The 21,281-nt window shown below is 40.2% G+C and overlaps 1 protein-coding gene across 2 annotated transcripts; it reads left to right on the top strand.

The window, feature by feature from the left end:
- The first annotated feature begins 16,247 nt into the window (after positions 1 to 16,247).
- On the top strand, positions 16,248 to 20,707 carry fezf2 (FEZ family zinc finger 2). Of its 2 annotated transcripts, XM_019263129.2 has the most exons (5): positions 16,248 to 16,381; positions 16,654 to 17,518; positions 17,784 to 17,918; positions 18,007 to 18,139; positions 19,949 to 20,707. In XM_019263129.2, exons 2-5 carry the CDS (start codon positions 16,751 to 16,753, stop codon positions 20,197 to 20,199), a joined length of 1,287 nt encoding a protein of 428 aa, XP_019118674.1. In that variant the 5' UTR covers positions 16,248 to 16,381; positions 16,654 to 16,750; the 3' UTR covers positions 20,200 to 20,707. The 2 variants fall into 2 exon arrangements, with proteins under 2 accessions (XP_019118674.1, XP_010746921.2); XM_010748619.3 differs by lacking the exon at positions 16,248 to 16,381 and having other exon boundaries at positions 16,416 to 17,518.
- The last annotated feature ends 574 nt before the right edge of the window (positions 20,708 to 21,281 follow it).

Genomic DNA, 21,281 nt, shown 5'->3' with positions numbered 1-21,281 from the left:
AAGGCATTTCCATGAAGGACAGTATGAAGAGGACAATGATAACTAGTCAAAAGCATAAAAACTAAAGTGTCAAAAGCTTTTCAAAGGGTGAGCGGTGTACTGCCTGAAAACTCATGCAGCCTTTTCTGTGAAGTCAGAACAGATCGGCCTATCATCCAACATGTTCCCTCCATTATTTGCCTTGTTTGATTTTTCATTCCTGTGGTAGTTCAACATTTGTGTCTGAATTACAAGTAATACGAGAAGAATGTTTTTGTGTCTGTAAACACTTGTATGACACAAGTCTGTCATATCAATGCTCTGGATTTTGAAATTCCACATGTAGGCTCATTGAGCTTTAATTCCTCAAAACTTAATTTCATAACAGTGAAGTATAGGTTGGAACCATAAAATCAGTCGATTACTAATGTAAATATGAGCAAATGAATATCCAACACTTACACATATAAACAAGATAGGCAGGATTGCATCTCTATGGAGTAAATCTTTGAAGGCATGAAAATTATTATATTGTATATTATTAGTGTCATATTGTGGCAACCCAAAATGTCTACAGTCTTTGTACTGAAGCTTTCTGTTGCTTGTCACTAAGTTTCTGCATAAAGTATAGAGCCCTGTTGTGCTGGAAAAGAAGTCAGACACACAAGTTTCGTGGCCACTGTACTCCATTTCCAAGTCAAATAGTAAAATTCATACAGATGCTTTTCTTTTTTTTTTCAGCTCACCAAACAAATGCCTGATCAACTTTTCACTTGAGATCTAAAGACACCACAAACTGATGCTTTCTTGTTGGTTTAGGTCAGACTGTCCAGTCCAAAACAACAGAGTTCAAACTAAACATGCAGGAAATATTTTCAAATGCATCCTGAAGTTCCCAAGCAATATGGATGATCATTTTTGTTCTACGTTTATGAAAAAATCTATGAATTTCTTTGTGTTGTACTAAAAATGTGCAGTGAATGCAGCTACTCTGTGTTGCATTGTTGTACTTTTTGTTTGTATGGGTTTGCATCATGTTCCAGTGTGCAGTGATATGATGTGACAGTAGCGTTTTTTGTCTGTTCTCCCTTTAAAACTGCCCGATGCCTGATGTTTCCCCGACAGTCCGCAACACAGCAAACAAAAACCAGCATCATCAACCCACTCATATCGATGTCACCTCATGGAATCGTTTGGCACAATGCTGTGTGTCACGTTGGTACACGGTTTGCTTTGTTCAATACTTACTGTCACATTAGCCGGAACAAGGTTTGTGTGCATGGAGCACAAACCATTGCATCATACAGGTGTTTGTGTTATTTAGCCTACCCTCCCTGATATGAATAGGTTGGACAAAATAATAGAACATCTGTCAGCATAAACACAACATAAGGACCACAGATTTGTTATTCATGTTGTTTGTAAGGGATCATTGACAATAATACATAATGTGTCATTTGATAAGAGCTAGCTTGAATTCATTTTCATCTGCAGTCCCTTCATTTATTATATGACTGGTGGATTAGTCTGCTTCATTTTAGCTACTACCTAATTAACTGGTTACGGGTGAGTGTTTTTAATTAACCTATTAACAAACCAGCCCTGACAGCAGCCTGTGAGGCTGCAGTGTTCAATACATCTTGTAGCAAAGTGTTGGGCAGAACAATTTAGCAGTTGTTAGAACCTTACCAGTAGCAGACTGGCTGTTGATTTCCTGGGTGTGGTGCTAATAAAAAAAGGCCAGAGGTCAATAAAATCAAATCAAAAATTATCCTCTGGAGAGCTGAGGGTTCTGCAGATGGATGGATGAAGTGACTCGCTGACCCTACCATTCCCAGGATGGGCCTTAGCCGCTCAGAAAACGTATTATTCAACAAAACATGGTTTAATTAACCTAACATGTTGATAACATCATGTCATAATCACACAGGAATCTGTGTGATTATGACAAGAAAATAAGAACACATACGTTCTTCTAACAAAGTGATCCTGTGTCCAGCTGCCAGTTGAAATAAACTCCATCTGCCCGTGGTCTTTTCAAACGCCTCGGACATTTTCCTCTTTTTATGTTAACTGATGAGTTAGCAAGGCAATACACAGAGTTTGGTTTTATCACAGACCTGTTTTCAACTTTTTCCCTTTTTTCCTCATTTTTGATTTGAAAGCAAATATTCTATCTTAGACAAATATTTAAATAATAGAGTTTTTTGTCATCCATAATATTTGTTCTTGTAAGTGCCCTGTGCTTCATTCATGTATGGGGCAAATCCACATTTTTATAATGGATGATGGGAGTGAAGTCTGCCTGTACTTTCCTCTGTCAACTGTTTTCTATACTGTGGCTGTGTGTCACCCTGTGAGCAAGTACTGCATGTCCCCAGTATTCACTCCCAAAGTGTTTTTGTCTGTGTGTGAAGTTACCGGTGGGTTCATCATGCTTCTGCCCTGTAGAAGAACCCACCAAGGCCAAGAACATTTAAATAAAGGTGAATGGCAAACATGGAAAAACTTGTCACCTCATTCCTTGCTGCTGCTTTGAATTGACTGATTGGATCAAAAAGCTTTGCATGTGTTCTTCTAAAGGTTCTAATACATTAATATTTAGTTTCACATATGGCGTTTCTTGTACTATTTTGGACAAAGAGATGACCACATTGTGTCAACAGACTGCAAAGAATACCTATTTGTTAATCCAGGGCCTCCTTGACCTCCTTCCCTCCCCCACAGCAGATATTCTTAAGAAAGGAGTCTGAGATTAATTCTGTGGATTAAGCATCAGTCATTCTTGAGGTTGATATTACTGTCAAGAGGAGATTGAAAGAACTGCCAGAGATCAAATCAACAAGACCAAAATCAAATCAAGAGGCCAAGATGGAAGCTAAGACTAAAGTCGGAAGGATTATATATAATATAGCCCCAAATTAAAGACAAGAGAATATCTTTTAATGTTATAGAAGTGGAAAGAAATCCTTCTTAGAAGAACGGAGAAAAACAAGATTTTGGAGGAAATGAGGTAAATGAAACTATGACTTTTACATATGAAAAAATGTTTTCACCGCATACAGTTAAACAAGAACAACACTTTTGTTATTTGACCTGTAATATTAACCCTTAATATCCAATGACAAGAGTTTGTACTGTGTGCTTTGATGCACAGAGTAATATGACAATGACAGTAATATTTATTTCTAGATGAAGTTAAAGGATTTAGTAGAATATAAAAATCAATTTCCCATCAGCTGTAAGAATGTGACAGATTTAGACGTTTAGAGAGAGGTTACAAGAGAATCACCACAGAGTCTTCAAGAGATGCTTTAGCACGTTGAGCAGTGAAGGGTTGGCATCAAAATCCAAATTTCACATGACTGAACCTGAGTTTTTCTTAAAGCTCAAGAGATACATACAACTGAAAGTTGTTGTCACTACTGGTATGGTACTTGGTATTTTAAAATGAATGATTGCATTTTAACTTTACTAAATAGCAATAACCTGGAACCTTTTTCCTTCGAGTCAAGACATTACAAACTGAACTGGACATTTCTTTGGTTATCATTCAGGCATGCCGGTCATGCTGCCAACATTCGAGGAGTGTGTAACAGAAGAGAAAGGAAAGGGCTGTTTCCGTGAATGCAGTGAGATGTCTCGTCTCTGCAGAGGTTATTCCTTCATATTCTATACATATGAGAAAACATCACAGCAGCCCACCTAGTTTAACATCCAATCTGCAGTGTTGGTGAGCTGCCTTAGAATATCACTGATTTAATTTCCCCTGAATATCCAGACACGATCAGGCAGTTCTGTGCGGAGCACGACACCAGGATGGATTAATGGGCTGGAGATTTATGCCGGCACGATCTGAGCTGCTTTGGCTTTAAGCTCCAATCAGGTGGGGAAATGGGAATGATAAAGTATCAAAATAAAAAGAATCTCCAACTGACCATCACAGTGAGAACTGGCCCAGGTCTTGTGCCGACAGGCCACTGCTGTACTGCGGGGAGTCCTGCATGATACGGATGTGGAACAAGCCGTTCTGACACATTGAGTCCATCAAGCCATCTCCGACATGATACGTGTGGATAATGACAACAGGAAAATGGAAAGATGAAGAGGAAATCAGTCCATGTGTACACATTCAGGTTGCCAAATGATTGGTCTGTGATTTGTTGTGCAAAGGCATTTTATTTTGATGCTCTACACAGTGTCCTTTAAGGTAAACAGCCTCAACACAGAGTAACGCCACAGCCCAGGAGACATGGTTATTTTGTACGGCTGCTTTGCGCGCCAGAAGTGTCAAAATTGCCTGCCATTTGAGAGGCAGGTAGATGTCAGATCCTTTTAATAAAAGCGGCCCCCAAAGCCTCTTATGTTTCCCTCCCATGCACCAAACACTTCTCCGTGGCCTAGAGGGACAACAAGCGCACTGATTAATTTTAGATCTTTTCCATGAACGGTAGCTTACAGTTTAAAGCAATCTCACTCGTTCAGGCAAGAACAAGGGCAGATTGTTTTATACCTCAGGGATGAATATTGCACACGGACTGTTTGTCCTGTTTCATGGGTGATACGTAAAACCCATATGGGGATCAACAGTATCACAGTGTTAAATGGGACTTTGAGGCCACTGTTATTATTAGATGGATCAGGAGTTAATCCCCCCCCTGCAGGCACATTTGTTTGTGCACACGTCTTTCTTTTTACAGATATTTCCTCCTTCACAGATTCTATTTCCACAGCTTTAACATTAACAGTAAGTGAAGGACAAAGAATTTTTCAAGACAATGTAATGAAAAGACATTCAAACAAATCCTTCTGGAACTTTTTGTTTCATTTCTTGGTGACATTCTGACCAAACTGAAGTATTTTGATTTTGTGGTGCATTTCGTTTGCGCTGATACATTCTTACCCCGTTAAAACATTTCACTGTGGTCCCTCTGAACATTGTGAAGTTCACTTTAGAATGATCAAACCAGTTGTTTGGTGGAAAATATCATGATTCCTTGTTTGTTGAGCTACTTTTCATACAACACTTCAGTTAGTCAGAGCTGCAACAATCAATTAGCAACAATTCTGATTATCAATCGTTTCATAATCTTTTGAGCAAAAAGACCAACAGTAAGTTGAACGTCTCAAGTTTTCGACTGTTAGTCGGACAAAACAATCAGAATGAAGACATCACTGTGGCTGCTGAAATTTCACATTATCAAGAAAATAATTAGCAGATTAATTGATTTAAAAAATAATAATAATAAAAAAATAATTGTTATTTCCAGCCCCTCCAGTACCTAGAAACACACTCTAGACAAACGTGTTGGAATCACTGGAGTTGGAGGAGATTATTTAGTAGTTTATTTTGCTATATTTTGTGTTCCACTGTTTTTACCTTTAGAAAATACTGTTAAAAATAGATATTGCCATTATTTGTCCTGCAACCTCAGTCAGTATTAACACTGGGTTTCAGCCTTACATGAAATATAGCCAGTTTAAAGTCATATCCACACTCTCAGACCGCGTCATTTACCTTTATACAGTACAATGGCACCAAAGTTACAACCCTCTGCAAAGCTAGGTGTGCTCAATGGACCTTAACATTTTGAGAGATTCAAATGAACTCGGACAACATGCATCATCTGCATATTCTCTGTCAAATGCAATGAGGGCCCGCTTCCTCTACCAGTTATTTCTTCGCTGCATTTGGACTTAATCCTCTGACCACACTGATGCTTGGAGGATTTCCTCTGTCCCTATGAGTCCAAGTACTACTGAGCAAGGCTTGTCTTTCACCTGAGTCACTACAGGGTTAGGCTACACACACACACACACACACACACCACACACACACACACACACACACACACACCGGTGTTTATTTCTTAAATTATATGGCAGAAGACAAGACATCATGATCCTCCACTGATGCAGAAATGGAAAAAAAAATGAGTCACAAACATTGAACAGAATAGCCACTGTGAAGGCACATTCACACACATCCACAATAAATGAACTTGAGCCAGGGCAGCTATGGAAAATGAATTGACAGATCAATGGATTAGATATATAGGTTAATTAGAGACTAGTTTCATGTTTCACAATTACAGAGCTCCATACTCTCTGCTGTCCTAATATCTTAACCAGGGCCACTGCTAGCAAATTTGGTGCCCTAAGTGTAATTGCTTTGTGGTGCCCCTCCACACAGATAATAAATAATGAATAAAAATGACTCAGGGAACCAGAGATATATTATACTTTTTAAATAACCCAGATAATTACAAATACAGTACAATAAAAAAGTAAAGTAATCTGTTTCAAAACAATTTAAACAACAAACAACTCAACATATATTACTACATACTACTATATTTAATTATATATGAAAATTATATTTTTCCCACATCCCTTTGTTTCTTCTTTCTTTCTCAGCAGCAGACTCCTGTGTCTTCTTGATGCCGTGTTTTCATTGTTTAAGGGCTGATGTCGGTGTGTCTGACTGCTTTCTGTGAAAAATGATGCACATTAAAGGGTGTTCCTGTCTGGCTGCCAGACAGTTTTCTTCAGCAGTGGTGAAAACACACATGGCCTTTATTTGATCACACACTGTAGCTACACTGTACATTTATTCCTAACCTGCAGCTCCTCCATCCGCACGTATTCACTCACTCGCTCGTCCACTCCTCCCACCTTACCACACACATACGACGTACGCTACTCTTATAACATGATGATAATGGGTCATTTTGGTGCCCCTCCAGCACTTGGTTCCCTCACGCAGCGTGTAACATGCGTAACGGTAGCGACGGCACTGAACTTAACATGAAGCACCAAGTAGTAAACTTCAGCTTAGCACAATGCTATCATGGTTCTGTACCCGCCCTGTAAATCATTTTCCTGTAAAATAACAGTAAAGAGCTGGCAGCAGAGACGCCAGCAATATACCGTAGATTTTACGTATTCATCCGTATGATTTACATAGTATACTGTAAACCAGAAATACGGATATTTCTTTTTACTGTAGACAGGCACAGATAATATAAAAACTCAATTTAGCAGTTTCCTAAAATATCAGTCTTAAATGCAATCATTATTGAACTTCCTTATCCTCAGGGCTATAGACAATTGCTAAGCATTATTGTGAATATTGTGCAAAATAAGCAATAAAAACTTAGGAGATTTCAAAGGCAATATCAACATAGATGCTAATGCGTACTTTCAAAAAAATGGAAATAAATAATAAATAAATAAACCCTGTTCGACGATGCTGAGAAGAGATTTCGAGGAGCAAACAGAAACAGCCTAGTAGTGTCTGCTTTAGACTAAGGCGATAAACTTAAATAAATTCTTAAATTGCTTGTCAGAGCATAACCTGCTTGTCAGGACATGACCTATACCGTAGCTGACTTTTTGGGCCAATGTCAATATTATTTAACTGGTCTTTACACCACAAGTTTCAACACTTGTTCAATAACACAAGGGTCTAGAAATGACTAGTGCAACAAATACAGAGGAAATAAGAGTTATCCTGTGGGGTATGTTTTTGTTCTTGCAAAACCCATTTAAAATACAATCTGCTGCCAGCTAAAAATAACATCAGTAAGAGAATTTTGAAACACATCATTAGCAATATTCAGAAAACTACACTAATAAGACTATTTTCAAAGTAGGAACATGAAGACCTTTTTGATTACATGAGCAGGGCCGGTCCTGGCTTGGCAATGTGGGCGGCCGCCCAGGGCGCATCTCCGTGGGGGGCGCACGAACGCCCGAAAAAGCAAAAACCTCGATAATTTTCGAGACCGCTCATTAAGTTAGCGGAGCGGGCGCCCGGGAGCGGGGGGCGTCGGACGCAACACATTAGGGAAGAAACTGTAATGGGCACCGGTGCCAATGTAAGCTTGTGACTTGCAGTTTACTTCTAAAAATGTCCTGTGAGGTAGGTTTGTGTTTTTACATTTTAGTTCCGTGGGAGTCTGGGTGGTGTGATCGGCCCTGATTGAATCTTGTGGATCCAGGAGCGATGTTAACCGTTCTCTGTATCATTATTCCAGTGTTGTCACTGTCAAACTAACAAACAAATATGATACAATTATATATTATACAAATATTATATAACCATATAATGATGAAAGGAATGAAGACATTTTTACCTCTGAATGAATTCTAGAGTACAGGCTGCCTCATCCTGTACTGAAGGTTGAATATGTAGTAGACTGCAACACAGCAGCAAGTCCCGTTGCAAATGTTGGTGTGATGCCCTCACAGATTACACGGCCCTCAAGGTGATCCTCCAACCTCCAACTGTGACTTGCCCTGTTGCACCTGAAACTTGAATGATTTAACCTTAACTGAGTTACAGTGTTAAGATTATGAAAGAAAAAGCTGATGCAAAACGGTTTGACAAATCATTTACAGAGTTTGGAAAACTAACGTTAGTTGTGAAGCGCACAGTGACAGAGAAATAAACAAAATGCATTCACAAAGAGTTCCTACTACTTCCATCTGCCAATGTTGGCCTCTTGTTAACAGGTGCTGCTCTTTGGATGCAGACGTTCGGCTATATTAACGTTAAGATTAAATAACTAAAGTAGTTATTTAAAAAACTAAGTAGCCTATATTGTTTCGGCTAGCCTATTCAAATCAGCATCACTGTACATATAGCAAACTCCTGAGCATTTATATATATATTATATATATATTATATATATATATATATTATATATATATATATATTATATATATAACATTATGGCAATATCCCACCCACAGGCAAAAAAAATAAGATTTTAATTTAACGTACCGTTTAATTTTGTAGATCGGAGATGATAGTGATGAAAACCGATTATATGTAGCACATGTCCGCTAAATTGTGCATCCTGCCGTCCTCTTCTGGAAAATGTCCAAAAAAATACTGTAGTTTACTGTCATTTAAAACATCAGCATACTGTTTACGGCCTCTGTCCTGTTGCTCCAAGTTAAGAAGCCCACAATGCATTGCTAACAACAGTATTAAACTGTTAAACATGAAAACAGTATTTTACTGTTGAAAATTGGCTGTAAATTTACAGCAATTGCTTACAGTGTGGGTTGGACAAGGATCCAACAAGTGTAAAGTTGATTTCATTTATATAGCACTTTAGATGCTACAAAGTATAGAAAGTATATCGTATAAAGTTAAGTCAGAGAATATGAATCGGTCTTAAGTTGCTGCTTAAAAGCATCAGCCTGTCTAAAGGCCTCCAGGAAGTTCTTACAGAACCAAGGAGTCATACTGAAAACCCCATGTCCTTACAGGGCGTATTCTGAGCATTTTCTTTTTCTCTCGCCTCATTAACTTAGTTTGCTGATTAGACCTGCATTCGTCAGGTCACAGACACTGATGGAGGTGACTCCTCTGATGAGAACTGACTGATGGGAGCACATGATGATGATGATGGAGCTGTAATTGAAAACAGTCTAAATACTCAACTTACAACATTTGACATCTTGCCAAATTGTAAAGTTGTCGGGGCAGATTTGGATGTTCAGTTCTTTGTCTCTGGGCTGCGTTCATTTCAACATCAGCAGACCTTCCCCCACCCCCTTCTCCTATAAGCCCCCACCTCTCTGAGCTGTGGGCCAGTCCTTCTAACTTCACAGAGGGAGAGAGGGTCACAAAAATAGATGTGAGCAGGGATGTTTGGGGAGAATAAAAAGGGGGCTGGAGTGTAAAAGTGGCCAGGGGGTGAATGTTGAAGGGGGACAGGGGGGCGGATAGCAGACTGAAGTGAACAGAGGGGCAGGTTGCTCAAGTGGTTGCTTTATTGAACCAACGTCTGTTATCTCCACTCTCTCATACTGAGCACAAGAAAGAGAGAGAGAGTGTGTGTCTGTGTGTGTGTGTGTGTGTGTGTGTGTGTGTGTGTGTGTGTGTGTGTGTGTGTGTGTGTGTGTGTGTGTGTGTGTGTGTGTGTGTGTTTAAGGACATTTTTGTGAAGTGAGGTCATTGAGGCTTTCTTCAGCAGGATAGCTCAGCAACATTTGGGCCAATGTTGAAGATTAGTGTTCCAGTAAAATCAAAGATTTATTCAGTATTAATTTTTCAGGTATATTTATGCATGTTTCCTATTATTTACTTTTATTATAGAGTTTGTTCAGCACTCTCCCTTTTTACTCATTACTGAGCATCTCTGGCACAAACATTTCTGCAGGATTCTAGATGTTTGGTCAGAAGGGACCTGATATCAACAGATACCTAATATTAAAAGACTCAGATCAGAGGGACTTCTGTATAAAATCGAACTGTAAAAGAAAACAATTCACTGTGATAACCCTAAAAATGCAAGCTGGCAATGAAAATTCCTCACAGATATAGTATAACGAATATGTGGTGGCAAAGGCGATGTGGTGTGACAGGCCACATGGCAGCTCGTGTGGGGGTGCAGGGTGTTCAGGAGGCCAGGTGAAGACATGACAGGCTGAAAAAACCTCTGCAACGCTGGAGGATGAAAACTCAGGCTGACAAAAAGACTCACGCAGGAATCCAGTCAAACAGTCAGTTCTGCTGTTCCCCGCACAAACACGCCACATCGCCTTGACACGCCAGGTTTTCCTCTTTGTTGGCACCCTCGCCAAAACTTTCCGTCTTCTTTCAGAACAGAAGAGGGAAGTAAGTGATTGCTGAACCTGAAGTCAGCACTTCCAGTTTGTGAAGCCACAAAACATATATATTGTAATATATACATTACTGGTATCAAAGAAACATTAACATTAGCAACATTAATCAAGATTGATCAATTTACTAATCAATGTATTGCTTGTCTGTGCAGGTCACACATGTCAACCACTCAAACAGACATGTTGAACAAATAGTAGTAATAAAGTCATTGTGGTATTGCCTTTCTAGCTGAAGGAGAAGCTAAGGTGGATGTGAATCAGAGAAACACCAAACACCTACGGCTAACTCCTGTTCTTCATTCATCGCTGGGTCAGGAAGTGATGACATGGCATCCGCCTGTCCTGTAAGTCCACAATTTGGAGAAGCCGGATGCTTCCACCCTGCATATTCCTCCCTTACACAAACAATTTCACATTCAGTTCTGCCAGTGTTTTTAAGTCCAGTTCTTTAAGAAGGAGTGCACAGGTGTTTAACCCAGCTGAATGTTAACCCAGCACATCACTTCTAGCTGAAGAGGCACATTCTGGAGCTATTTTTGGCATGACATTCAAATCTAGTTTTCTATAAGACAGTATGTCCTCATCTCTGATTGAACAGTTATTGATTTAAAATTCTAGTCACATATCAGACCCCTCATACTCAGCTAAAGTGAGCTTGTGTCAATTACTGAAGGATTTAAGTCATTAGACTGATTTCATCTCACCAACTCCAGATTAAAGTCTGGAAGCAATCACCTGAGAACTGACTCAACCAGCCATACAGCTGGAGAAAGATTAGATTAGATTAGATTGTACTTTATTTATCCCACAGCGGGGAAATTCACTTGTTACAGCAGCAGAAAGTGTAATATACACTACATAAGTAGAAAATTAAATAAAAGGGAAAAAAACCCACAGAAATTAAAACAGACAAAAAATATCTATAATTTACACAATAAACACAAAAAACAATCAACCTTCAAAAACAGACAAGTACTGAGGATGGAAGTGGCATGACATATAAAAGTATTGCAATGTAAAGTGACCATAGTGTAAGAAATATTGCAAAGTAAGTGACCATAATATAAATAATATTACAAAGTAAGTGACCATAATATAAATAATATTACAAAGTAAGTGACAATAATGTAAATAATATTACAAAGTAAGCTCCATCTTCTAGCAGAAGTTCAATCAGACATCATGCTCACTGTTTCCCTCCTCCCAGGCGCTCACTCTATCTGTTAAAGCCAACAGATCCAGCCTTGACCTCCATGAGCCAATCATGTTGTTGCTGTCAAACCTTGCTTTGCTGTTGTCAGCTGTCCCATCAAACCCAGCGCCCATGGGTCCTTCTACATCAGAGATCCTGCTCCATCACATGCATCCAGATCTTCAGCCATTGCTCTGCAGCCTTTCAAATCCACCAGTGTCTAGATTGCATTGAGGGAATATTCCTGTACAGCTCATGGCATCCCTACCCACTAAACTAATGATGTCACAGTGTCAGTCTCTTTTAAAATGGTGCCTCTCAGAATTGAAATAATGTAGACTCCCCAAATGAATCTTGTTAAAGCTTCTGAAATTGTGGCTTAAATAAGTAAAAATGCATCCCCACAAAAATATGATTCAAAGTAAAACTGGCCCCAAAAACATCAGTATCAGTTTATGTTTACACTATATTAACAATATTTTCACTGTTTTACTGCCAACAGGCCGTGCACAGCATGTACTGAAACCACTGTGGATTCATTAAACATGGTGCTGTCTCTAAGAATGAACTCACGGCATTTAGTGAATGACGCTAACTTGCAGCTAGCTCATTCTGCAAATCTCTCAAAAAAAAAAAAGGGATATCCAGATGGGATTTGATGGGTACACAGCAGAATATAACTTTCCAACTGGTTTTCCACGTTATTAAGATGATTAACATTAAGGACGGAAGACTCTGTTAATGTAATAATTGCCTGAAAATGTCAATGTGCATTTAACTAACAAGACAAGGCAATAATATCATTTGTAAAAACATTTGACCCATAATTTCTGAAGTCTGTAATTGGTTCTCTCCATCATAATCCACAGGGGTGCAATTAAGGTCATCTTCTTTCTTAAGTTGAAATTCATTTTTGAAACTTTTTTTGATTTAACATTTCATCACTTGCTGTGTTATGCTGTGTAGCTGTCCTCTGCAGCAAAAAAGCAAATACTGTAAATGCAAAAGTATACTTTTTTAACATCATGTGTGCAAATGTAATTAGTTCAGTCAAGATGCTTTATTACATTATTGTTCACGTTATTGTTGTACATTTGGGTTTTTTTTTTTGACCAATTTTGAATATCTAAAGTGACTTATTGTAACATTTTATGAAGCAGATTAAATCATTTATACAGTTCCCTCAAAAGTGTCTGTGCGTGAACGTTTAAGTGAAATTCTATGTAACACTGGGGAGATGATGAGCTCTTTCTGTGAGAGAATTCCCTCCCAGTCACACGTTCCTGTCTCATTTCCTCAGGTTTAACGTCAGTGAAAGTTGTCACCACGGGTGGAAAGTGTGAGGACAACTGTCTGTGATTTCCTCTACTGAGATGTGTGAGGCTACAGTTGGGCACAGTATCAGCATGTTATTTCATCAGCAGTAGGTTGACATGGAAGCCTGCTTTACTACCTGGAGAATATACGTCCCAGTACAACTGCTCCAAACTAAATGACACTCTTCAGAGTGGACTATATGAGGCTGGATGTTGTTTTCAGTGTCTATGGTATACTTTGGTACCAAAACAATTCATTTCTCAGTGTCTATGGTATACTTTGGTACCAAAACAATTCATTTCTGCTCATACTTTGTGGAATGTAAACATGTTTTCACAATGTCTTTATAAGCCTTCATTGTTAACTGTTAAAATAGTAAGTAACCATACAAAACATACAATAACACCTAAATAGTTTAAATATTACCAAATGATATGCAGACATATTTCCATTGAGACCAAAAACATTTTAAGATTTGAAGTGTGTCTTGTTTGTGAATGTACTCATATTATATATATATATACTGTATATTGGAGTCCAGACTGCATCATACCTCTAACAAATGTTTGAATGAATGTTCTCTGTTGGAAGAGTTTGACAGTTTTATTTGACTTTAAACAGTGGTGGTGCCACAGCAAAACAATTGAAATGTAATGGAGAGGTCTGCTAGCAGACACTGTAATGCCTACATGTCAGAGCTTAAATACAGGAGATGACAGTCTGATCCTCCAAACATTCGTTTTCTGTGGGAAAGAGTCAGAGAACTGCAAGTGATGAAAGAATTCAGCCAAGCAGAGCAGACAGTCAAAGTCAGCAGGAAGTGGTGGGATGTTCATGTAGTGCACAATAGTCTCTCTTTTATATCTCCACCATGGGGATGACGTGTGTTCCCAAGTGTTTGCATTTACGAGTCCCCTGTCAGCCCTGTCTCCTCATACTCCTAGCCTCATACTCCTCCCGAATCCTCCTCCTACTACTAATATAAACACACAATGCACCGTTAAACAGGGTCAAGAAAAAACCCAAATCCATGATAACAGGAAGGAGGAAGTGAAGGCCATGAGATGTTTGAACATTGTGAAGAAAATGATTTGTGTTATTTAAATGTCATACATGTTTACATTCTGAGAGTGGATCATTTCACACATCTGAACATGTCAAGTTCCAAGACCTGTTTCCACTGCGGCCCTTAATGTGTGCAAGTACTGTTGAGTGTTTATTACATTACCGGTATCTGTGTCCCTCGCATGCCTGCAGGCAAGGAGCAAGAGTCCCTTAAATCAATGCTTGAGCTAATTGCTGTTAGAGCTGAATGGACGGGTCTGGGTTACAGCAATAGGATCAATGTTTATTGTGTGGATGAGCCGCCAATTGTGCCTGAATAAACTCAAATTAGTGTATTTTTAACTGATTTACATATGAGTAGCACAGAGACAACAGGCATTAATCCTTCCATGCTGAGATGCAGGTGTGAAACAAAACAGAGTAGGGATGTTTTTTAAGGTTATTAACAGGAAAACTAGTGTTATAGCACGGCGACATGCTGGGCTAAGTCTATAGGGCTTGAGGTAAACCATCACCTTCCTCCACCTACAGTATAACATGAGTTACTAAATTCAGCTGAGCTGGTCTTCAGTCAAAACTCCCCCACATACAGCCACTTTATATTTCACTTAGATGTTAGAACGTCCTGTCAATGTTCTGACAGCGTTAATAGACGGTTGGATGATAAGCAGCAATAAAAAACTTCCTTGCATATGTGAAGTTGATTTTGAATTGAAATCTTCCCTGACATGGATATTATTTTTCATCCGTTTTAAAAAAAAAGACAACATTAATGTTTATGACGTGAATAATGAATTATTACTGGTATAAATAAATCATTCTCTAATGTTTTATAGATCAGTTAGAAAAACTTTTGAGTTGTCAACATGTGAACAAATTAAAAAACATATTTTAAGAATATGGTCAGGTGTGAACACACATACATAGGAGGAATCTGACTCTCAGTGGAGGTCAATGGTCAAACAGTGTTTCTGATGAATGAATGGATATGCACATGAAGTAAGTAGATATGACGGTATACACACTTTGGACAGCACAAACAGATTGTGTATGGGGAACCAAAACTGAATTTAAACAATGAGAATAAAGAATGGGCATGTGCAGTGGATGTTTGAAACACAGGGAAGTACACAAACAAGTAGTTCCTCCTAACTTGGTAATTAAACAGTTATGGATTTTTTTCTCATATTTGTTCAGTTGTTTTGACATGTTTCAGTGTTTGTTCATGTCCTGAAAATATGTCAATGTTTTTTTGTAAAAATAAAAAAATGTGAATAAATGATTATGTCAATATTTTGATATTTCTATAGGCGGACGCATTGTCTAAAGTCTCTTCTCCTGCTCTCCCTGTAAACTTGTTGGGACTCCCTCAGGTAAGAAATGGCCCATGCAGCAAACACATGAATTCAACGCGGCCTTTGGAGCGAATAGAAGAGAGGCTGCTGCTCATTGTGCCTCCCACACAACACTGTGGATTCCAGCAAACTTCTTGTATGCCTCTTTAGAAGAAAGAAAGCCTCTCTTTTCATTTGTCCTTGTATACCTCTGTCCACGCTAAGTCTTTTCTTTCCCCCTCTCTCCCTCTTTAATCCGTCCCTCTATTTCAGGAAGAAAAAAAACACAAAACCAGGTTCACGCAGTGCTTTAGTGGCTAAAAGTGAAAGAGCTTGTGGTTTTCTTCTCCCTCCGTGCTGCTGAGTTGAGTTGAGCCCTGAATCGCTCTGGAAAATTGCTTCTTTTGAATAGAGGGAAGGAGGAACGACGTTTAATAGGATCCTGAGGGACTCTCTGCTCTTAAACAGGTGGAAATTGGACGTCCTCGAATTTATACAAATAGTAAGTATATAAGAGGAGGGATCCCATCTCTGAGGATTAGCAGCTTTCTCCTGAAAGATGAACTCATGCAACTCCACCAATGCGTGTTTAATGATGAAAACACAGTTCTGATCATTTTCCTGAAGGAAATGCTTTCATATGTATGTCTCACATGACATATGGCAGCCTATGTAACCCGTGCCACCCCCTCTCTTTTCTTTGGGAGGGCGTCTCCCTGTCACCCAGTGAAGAGTTTGGGTGCCCGCTGATGTCAGGAGACGGTGATCCGCGCAGAGGAGGGGCGGGCGCTGCCAGCATGTGACAGGGAGCAGTCTGCTGCGTCTCCACACCCATCTGACCGTTAAAGAGGTAAACTCCAGCACAGACTCAACTTCTCTACAACATCTGAGTCCTTTTCCCTCTTCCTCATCCTCCTCCTCCTCCTCTTCTTCTTCTTCTCCCTAACGAGCTCTGTAATGTCCTGTTAATTTTGTGTGCACTAGTTAATGAGCATTAATCCATCACCCCTGGACGCTATTGTTGCAGGGGGGATGGCCATTTGAATGCAAATGCGTGACACTGTGACAGCAAGGTGCTTATTAAACTGATGTGTCCTCCTGTCTTTTCTGCTGGGAGCTCAGGAGAGTGAAAAGACGCGGGGCAGCTGGAGGAGCGGGTCGGACTATACCAGGAGTTGCTCACACCAAGTTCTGCTCTGCTGCAAACAACAACAACAACATGGCAAGTTCTGCCTCTCTGGAGACCGTGATGTCCTGTGGTAGAACCGGACCGTCCGCGACACCCAAGACCCTGGCCTTCTCCATAGACCGGATCATGTCCAAGAGCTCGGAGCCGAAGGGGAGCACGGAGGAGCGGTCAGAGGGGAAGAAGCTGCTCGGGCTCTGCTCCCCGATCCCCTGCATGATCCCGCTGCAGCCCTTCAGCTACGACCTCCAAGCCAAGGCGCTGATGAACTACTCGGAGCTGTGGAGAGCCAGTTTTAGGGGGACTTTTTGCGGTTCCGCAGCCGCTCCGTGCAAAGGGAACTGCGGCATGTGCGGCAAAGCGGACCCGGGCTTGAAGCAGTCGCTGCTGACGTCGGGGAGCAGGGTGGTGAAACCACAGGTCATTCACCAGGCCGTGGCCGTACCCAGCGGAGGCTCGCTCTACTATCTCAACTACCTGGACTCTGCGTACCAGCAGTCGGAGCTGCTGGCTGGACACTGGTTCACCAGCCCGCAGGCCCAGGCCTCTCTGTCGGCGCACCACAGACTCTTACTGCTGGAGAATGCCAAGCTGGCCGGGGTGGGGGCTGACAAGCTGCCCACACCTCAGTACCCGCACAAGGAACACCTGCCCGGGCAGCTCGATCAGATCGTTAAGGAGAACCACTGCCTGAGCGCCGAGAAGAACGGCGTCAAGGCGCACAACAAACTGAGCAGCGGCGGCGGCGGCAGCGCTGCGGACGGAAAACCCAAAAACTTCACGTGTGAAGTGTGTGGAAAGGTACGGAGTGAAATGAGTGTGTGGAAAGGTACGGAGTGAAATGAGTGTGTGGACAAGAGAGAAATGTTTTTAAATACATTTAAAAATTCAGACTCATTTTTTGAAATAACCGAATAATACAAAATAAATCAAACGAAATAAATGAAATGTTTCAGTCAGCATGCTCACTTCTTTCCACAGGATGAATTATTCCCTCAGTCTGAACTCTGGTGCTGGTGCTTGCGTGTTTCTGACCTCCGTGTTCTGTCTGTTTTTGTCCCCGCAGGTTTTTAACGCACATTACAACCTGACCAGACACATGCCGGTGCACACCGGGGCCCGGCCTTTCGTGTGCAAAGTGTGCGGGAAAGGATTCCGACAGGCCAGCACGCTGTGCAGACACAAGATCATCCACACACAGGTGGGACACGCGCACACGCCTGTTTTTATTTTCACTTTAATATCCATTTATTGATTGATTGATTGTATTTTTTATTGTCGGTGTTCAGGAAAAACCTCATAAATGTAACCAGTGTGGGAAAGCGTTCAACAGAAGCTCCACGCTCAACACGCACGTACGGATCCACGCAGGGTACAAACCTTTCGTCTGTGAGTTCTGTGGGAAAGGTTTCCACCAGAAAGGTAATTATTATTATTATTGTTATTTATAATGTTATTATTATTATTATTATTATTATTATTATTATTATTATTATACAAGCTTCTTCGTGTAATGTTGATATAATAAAAAAAAAAAAATAAATAAAAAAAAAACACAAATTCATGTGCAAAACAAAACAAAAATGGAATAATCGAATCTTGATTTTTACATTTTTTTTGTCCTAAAATATCTTCTTAAAAAAACTCGGCTTGTTGAGATTCGTTTTAGTTTGAGGAACCAATCAGTCATTTATTGATTATGGATCATATTCATCGTTTTAACAGCGTGTATAAATTCCTGCCCTGTAATAAACAAAATGTCATGAAGGTTATGAATTCCTGCCCCGAGTCTCTGCCTGCTGTTTTTTTATTTTTATTTTTTATGACTTCATATTAATTTCTGTAATGTTGCTGTAGGATTATTTTTGTTTTATTGTTTCTTATCCTGCTTTGGAGTTTTAGAAAAATTCTAAAATGATGCAGTAATTCGCTGGGTTTAATTGTGAGGAAACAGCATTTTTAAAAAAAAAAAACACTGATAGTTTCTTTATTCTTCCTGAATCAAATTCCTGTGAAACTGTCGGGGAAATCCTTTTGTGTCCTCATGTGAAGGAATCCTCTGAGTGGGATTTGTCGGCCGCTCCTATAAATGTGAGCAGCACCATATGCTGCTGCTTTCACTTATCTGTGAGAGTAATGAAAGGGGAAATAATTGCAGCCCACCGATGAGCGTGAAGCGATCAGTGGAAATAGGACATGTCATTTTACACAGACTAATTCTCCCTTGAAGACGGCAGCATTTGCTCTGGGTCAGCTGCTTCAGACCCGGCCAAGTGAAGGAATCAGGGCTCTTTTTTTGTTGAGTTGTCGCTGAGCTTGATTCTGACAAAGTTTGACAATTTCTTGACTTGGACACACAAAACCCTGATTAATGAAGCCTGGGCAGAGCAGAGGGAGCGAGGAGGCTCCTACCTACACAGTGAACCGCTGACCTTGGCAGGAGGAGGAGAAGAGGCCTCTTTCATTCTCACTTTCTTAGAAGCCTCGCAGTGAACAGCTCGCTGTCTCATTTCCCATCCATCCTTTCTTCAGCAACTCTAAAATGTTCTTTCAGTTGTGATCTGCTGCTGGAGGTCTGATTTGTTTTTCCAGATGTCCTTGAATCAAATGTCATCATTATGATATAATTATAAATTTCATTATAAATATCATTTACTTTGGATTCAGAAAAAGTCACAAAATCACAACAGGCAGAATGAAGCGTAATAATTCAGACGATTTAGTCAGAAGCTCATGAATACTGACTTCATCATTTCTTCATCTGTTTCTGTTTCGGAGAAATGATTTTATGGCGCCCATGGCGCTCTGCTGTTTAGTATGTACTAATTATTGCTTATTCGTTCACACACTCTCATCCAATTTTTATTCTGTGCATCAACTACAGAGAAAGGAAATGTGTAGTTATGTTATGGTTATAATATGCTTGTGTTTAGTCAACTAACATCTTGATTGTTCTTCATTTTCTCTCAGGGAAATATGAAGTTTTGAAATGCAGATGATATCAGTCTCATTTACATGAATTTATTCATTTGTGCTGAATGTTCCAGCAGGCCGAACTTCTTGTTTTAACTTCTTCAGTCTCAGGATTTGCTGTTTTTTTCATCACTCCATGAGAAATGTGAACACATGACTTCAGGCTCTGTGAAGTCATGTTACAATAAAAAAAAAAAAAACCCCAAACCAAGCTCTACCTTCTCTCATGCTCATTGTTTCTTTTCCTGAATTTTCCAGGAAACTACAAGAACCACAAGCTGACTCACAGCGGGGAGAAGCAGTACAAGTGCTCCATCTGCAACAAGGCCTTCCATCAGATCTACAACCTGACCTTCCACATGCACACGCACAACGACAAGAAGCCCTTCACCTGCGCCACCTGTGGCAAGGGCTTCTGCCGCAACTTTGACCTGAAGAAACACATCAGGAAGCTGCACGATAACGTCTTCTCCGCGGCCTCCGAGGCCTCCAGAGAGCTGCAGAGCTGAGGCACATTAACACAAGGCCTCAAAACAGACTGGCTCATGTCCTGCATTTGTAGCTGAGGTGAACCATTTTTTAAAGTCCAGAGAGATAAGACTGGACATGATCCCTGAAAAAGAACTGTGGTGCTCCTATAAGCTTTAGGATCCAGCATGGACTGTGCAGAGCAAACAGCAGCTAATTAAACACTGTAGGAACGTTAGAGGGATTCTTTTCTTCTTCCTGTGTTGCATCAAACAGGAGACGTCATGTGTCTGTCTCCACAATCAAACTGTAAATAATAATATGAAAATAAAGAATGTTATTTAAAATGTGAATCATTGCCATGTTGTGTATTTCACAGGAAAAATGTTAATGTGAATAAATAAGTTATAACTTATAATGAAACCTGAATGTTTGAGCCATGTTGTTTCTGTTTCTCATTTTGGAAAATAAAACTGAATTCTGATGACAACTGTGCTCATGTTGAAGTGTGCAGACATTTTGTCTTAATAATAAATAAACCAAACAGGAAACAGCTCAATTAAAAACCAGACTTCACTTCTGAATCTGCTGTCACTACATTTATTCTGTGTTTCAAACAGTCTGCTTTAAATACACATTTTTAGGCCAGTCACAGCGTCATGAGGATGAATTATGATCCACTCATCTGACAACATGAACACACACATCGTGGACATCCGTGCAGAGGCATCTGTCTGCGGAACTTTGTGGGTGTTTTATTTTGAAGTGTTGTTAGATAGCCACATATAGACTCAGCCTGGCTCTGCTGTATGCTCTGCAGCCACTTTGCTTCTCCATTTATTGACAGACACGATCTTAATAATGCAGCATTTACACTTGACTCCGGCGTAATGGCGCAAATGATCAGAGATAACATGGGCCCTTGAAAAGCGAATTACATTAACCAGCTAAACGGCTTGGGGAGGCTTGATTGGGGAAAAGGTTGGAGGGGAGGGGGGGCGGTGGTGGTCCACTGTCGCATCCAGAGCCGCTCATCAGAACAGGAGATAATGGAGCACTCAGGCCGCAGCTCCTCATCTGGGCCTCCGTGTTAATAGAGCACAAGTTATTCTCCTCACGGCTC

This window comes from Larimichthys crocea, chromosome VI (genome assembly GCF_000972845.2).
Source record: "Larimichthys crocea isolate SSNF chromosome VI, L_crocea_2.0, whole genome shotgun sequence".
Taxonomy (NCBI): Eukaryota; Metazoa; Chordata; class Actinopteri; family Sciaenidae; genus Larimichthys; species Larimichthys crocea.
This window is presented reverse-complemented; position numbering and strand designations above follow the sequence as displayed.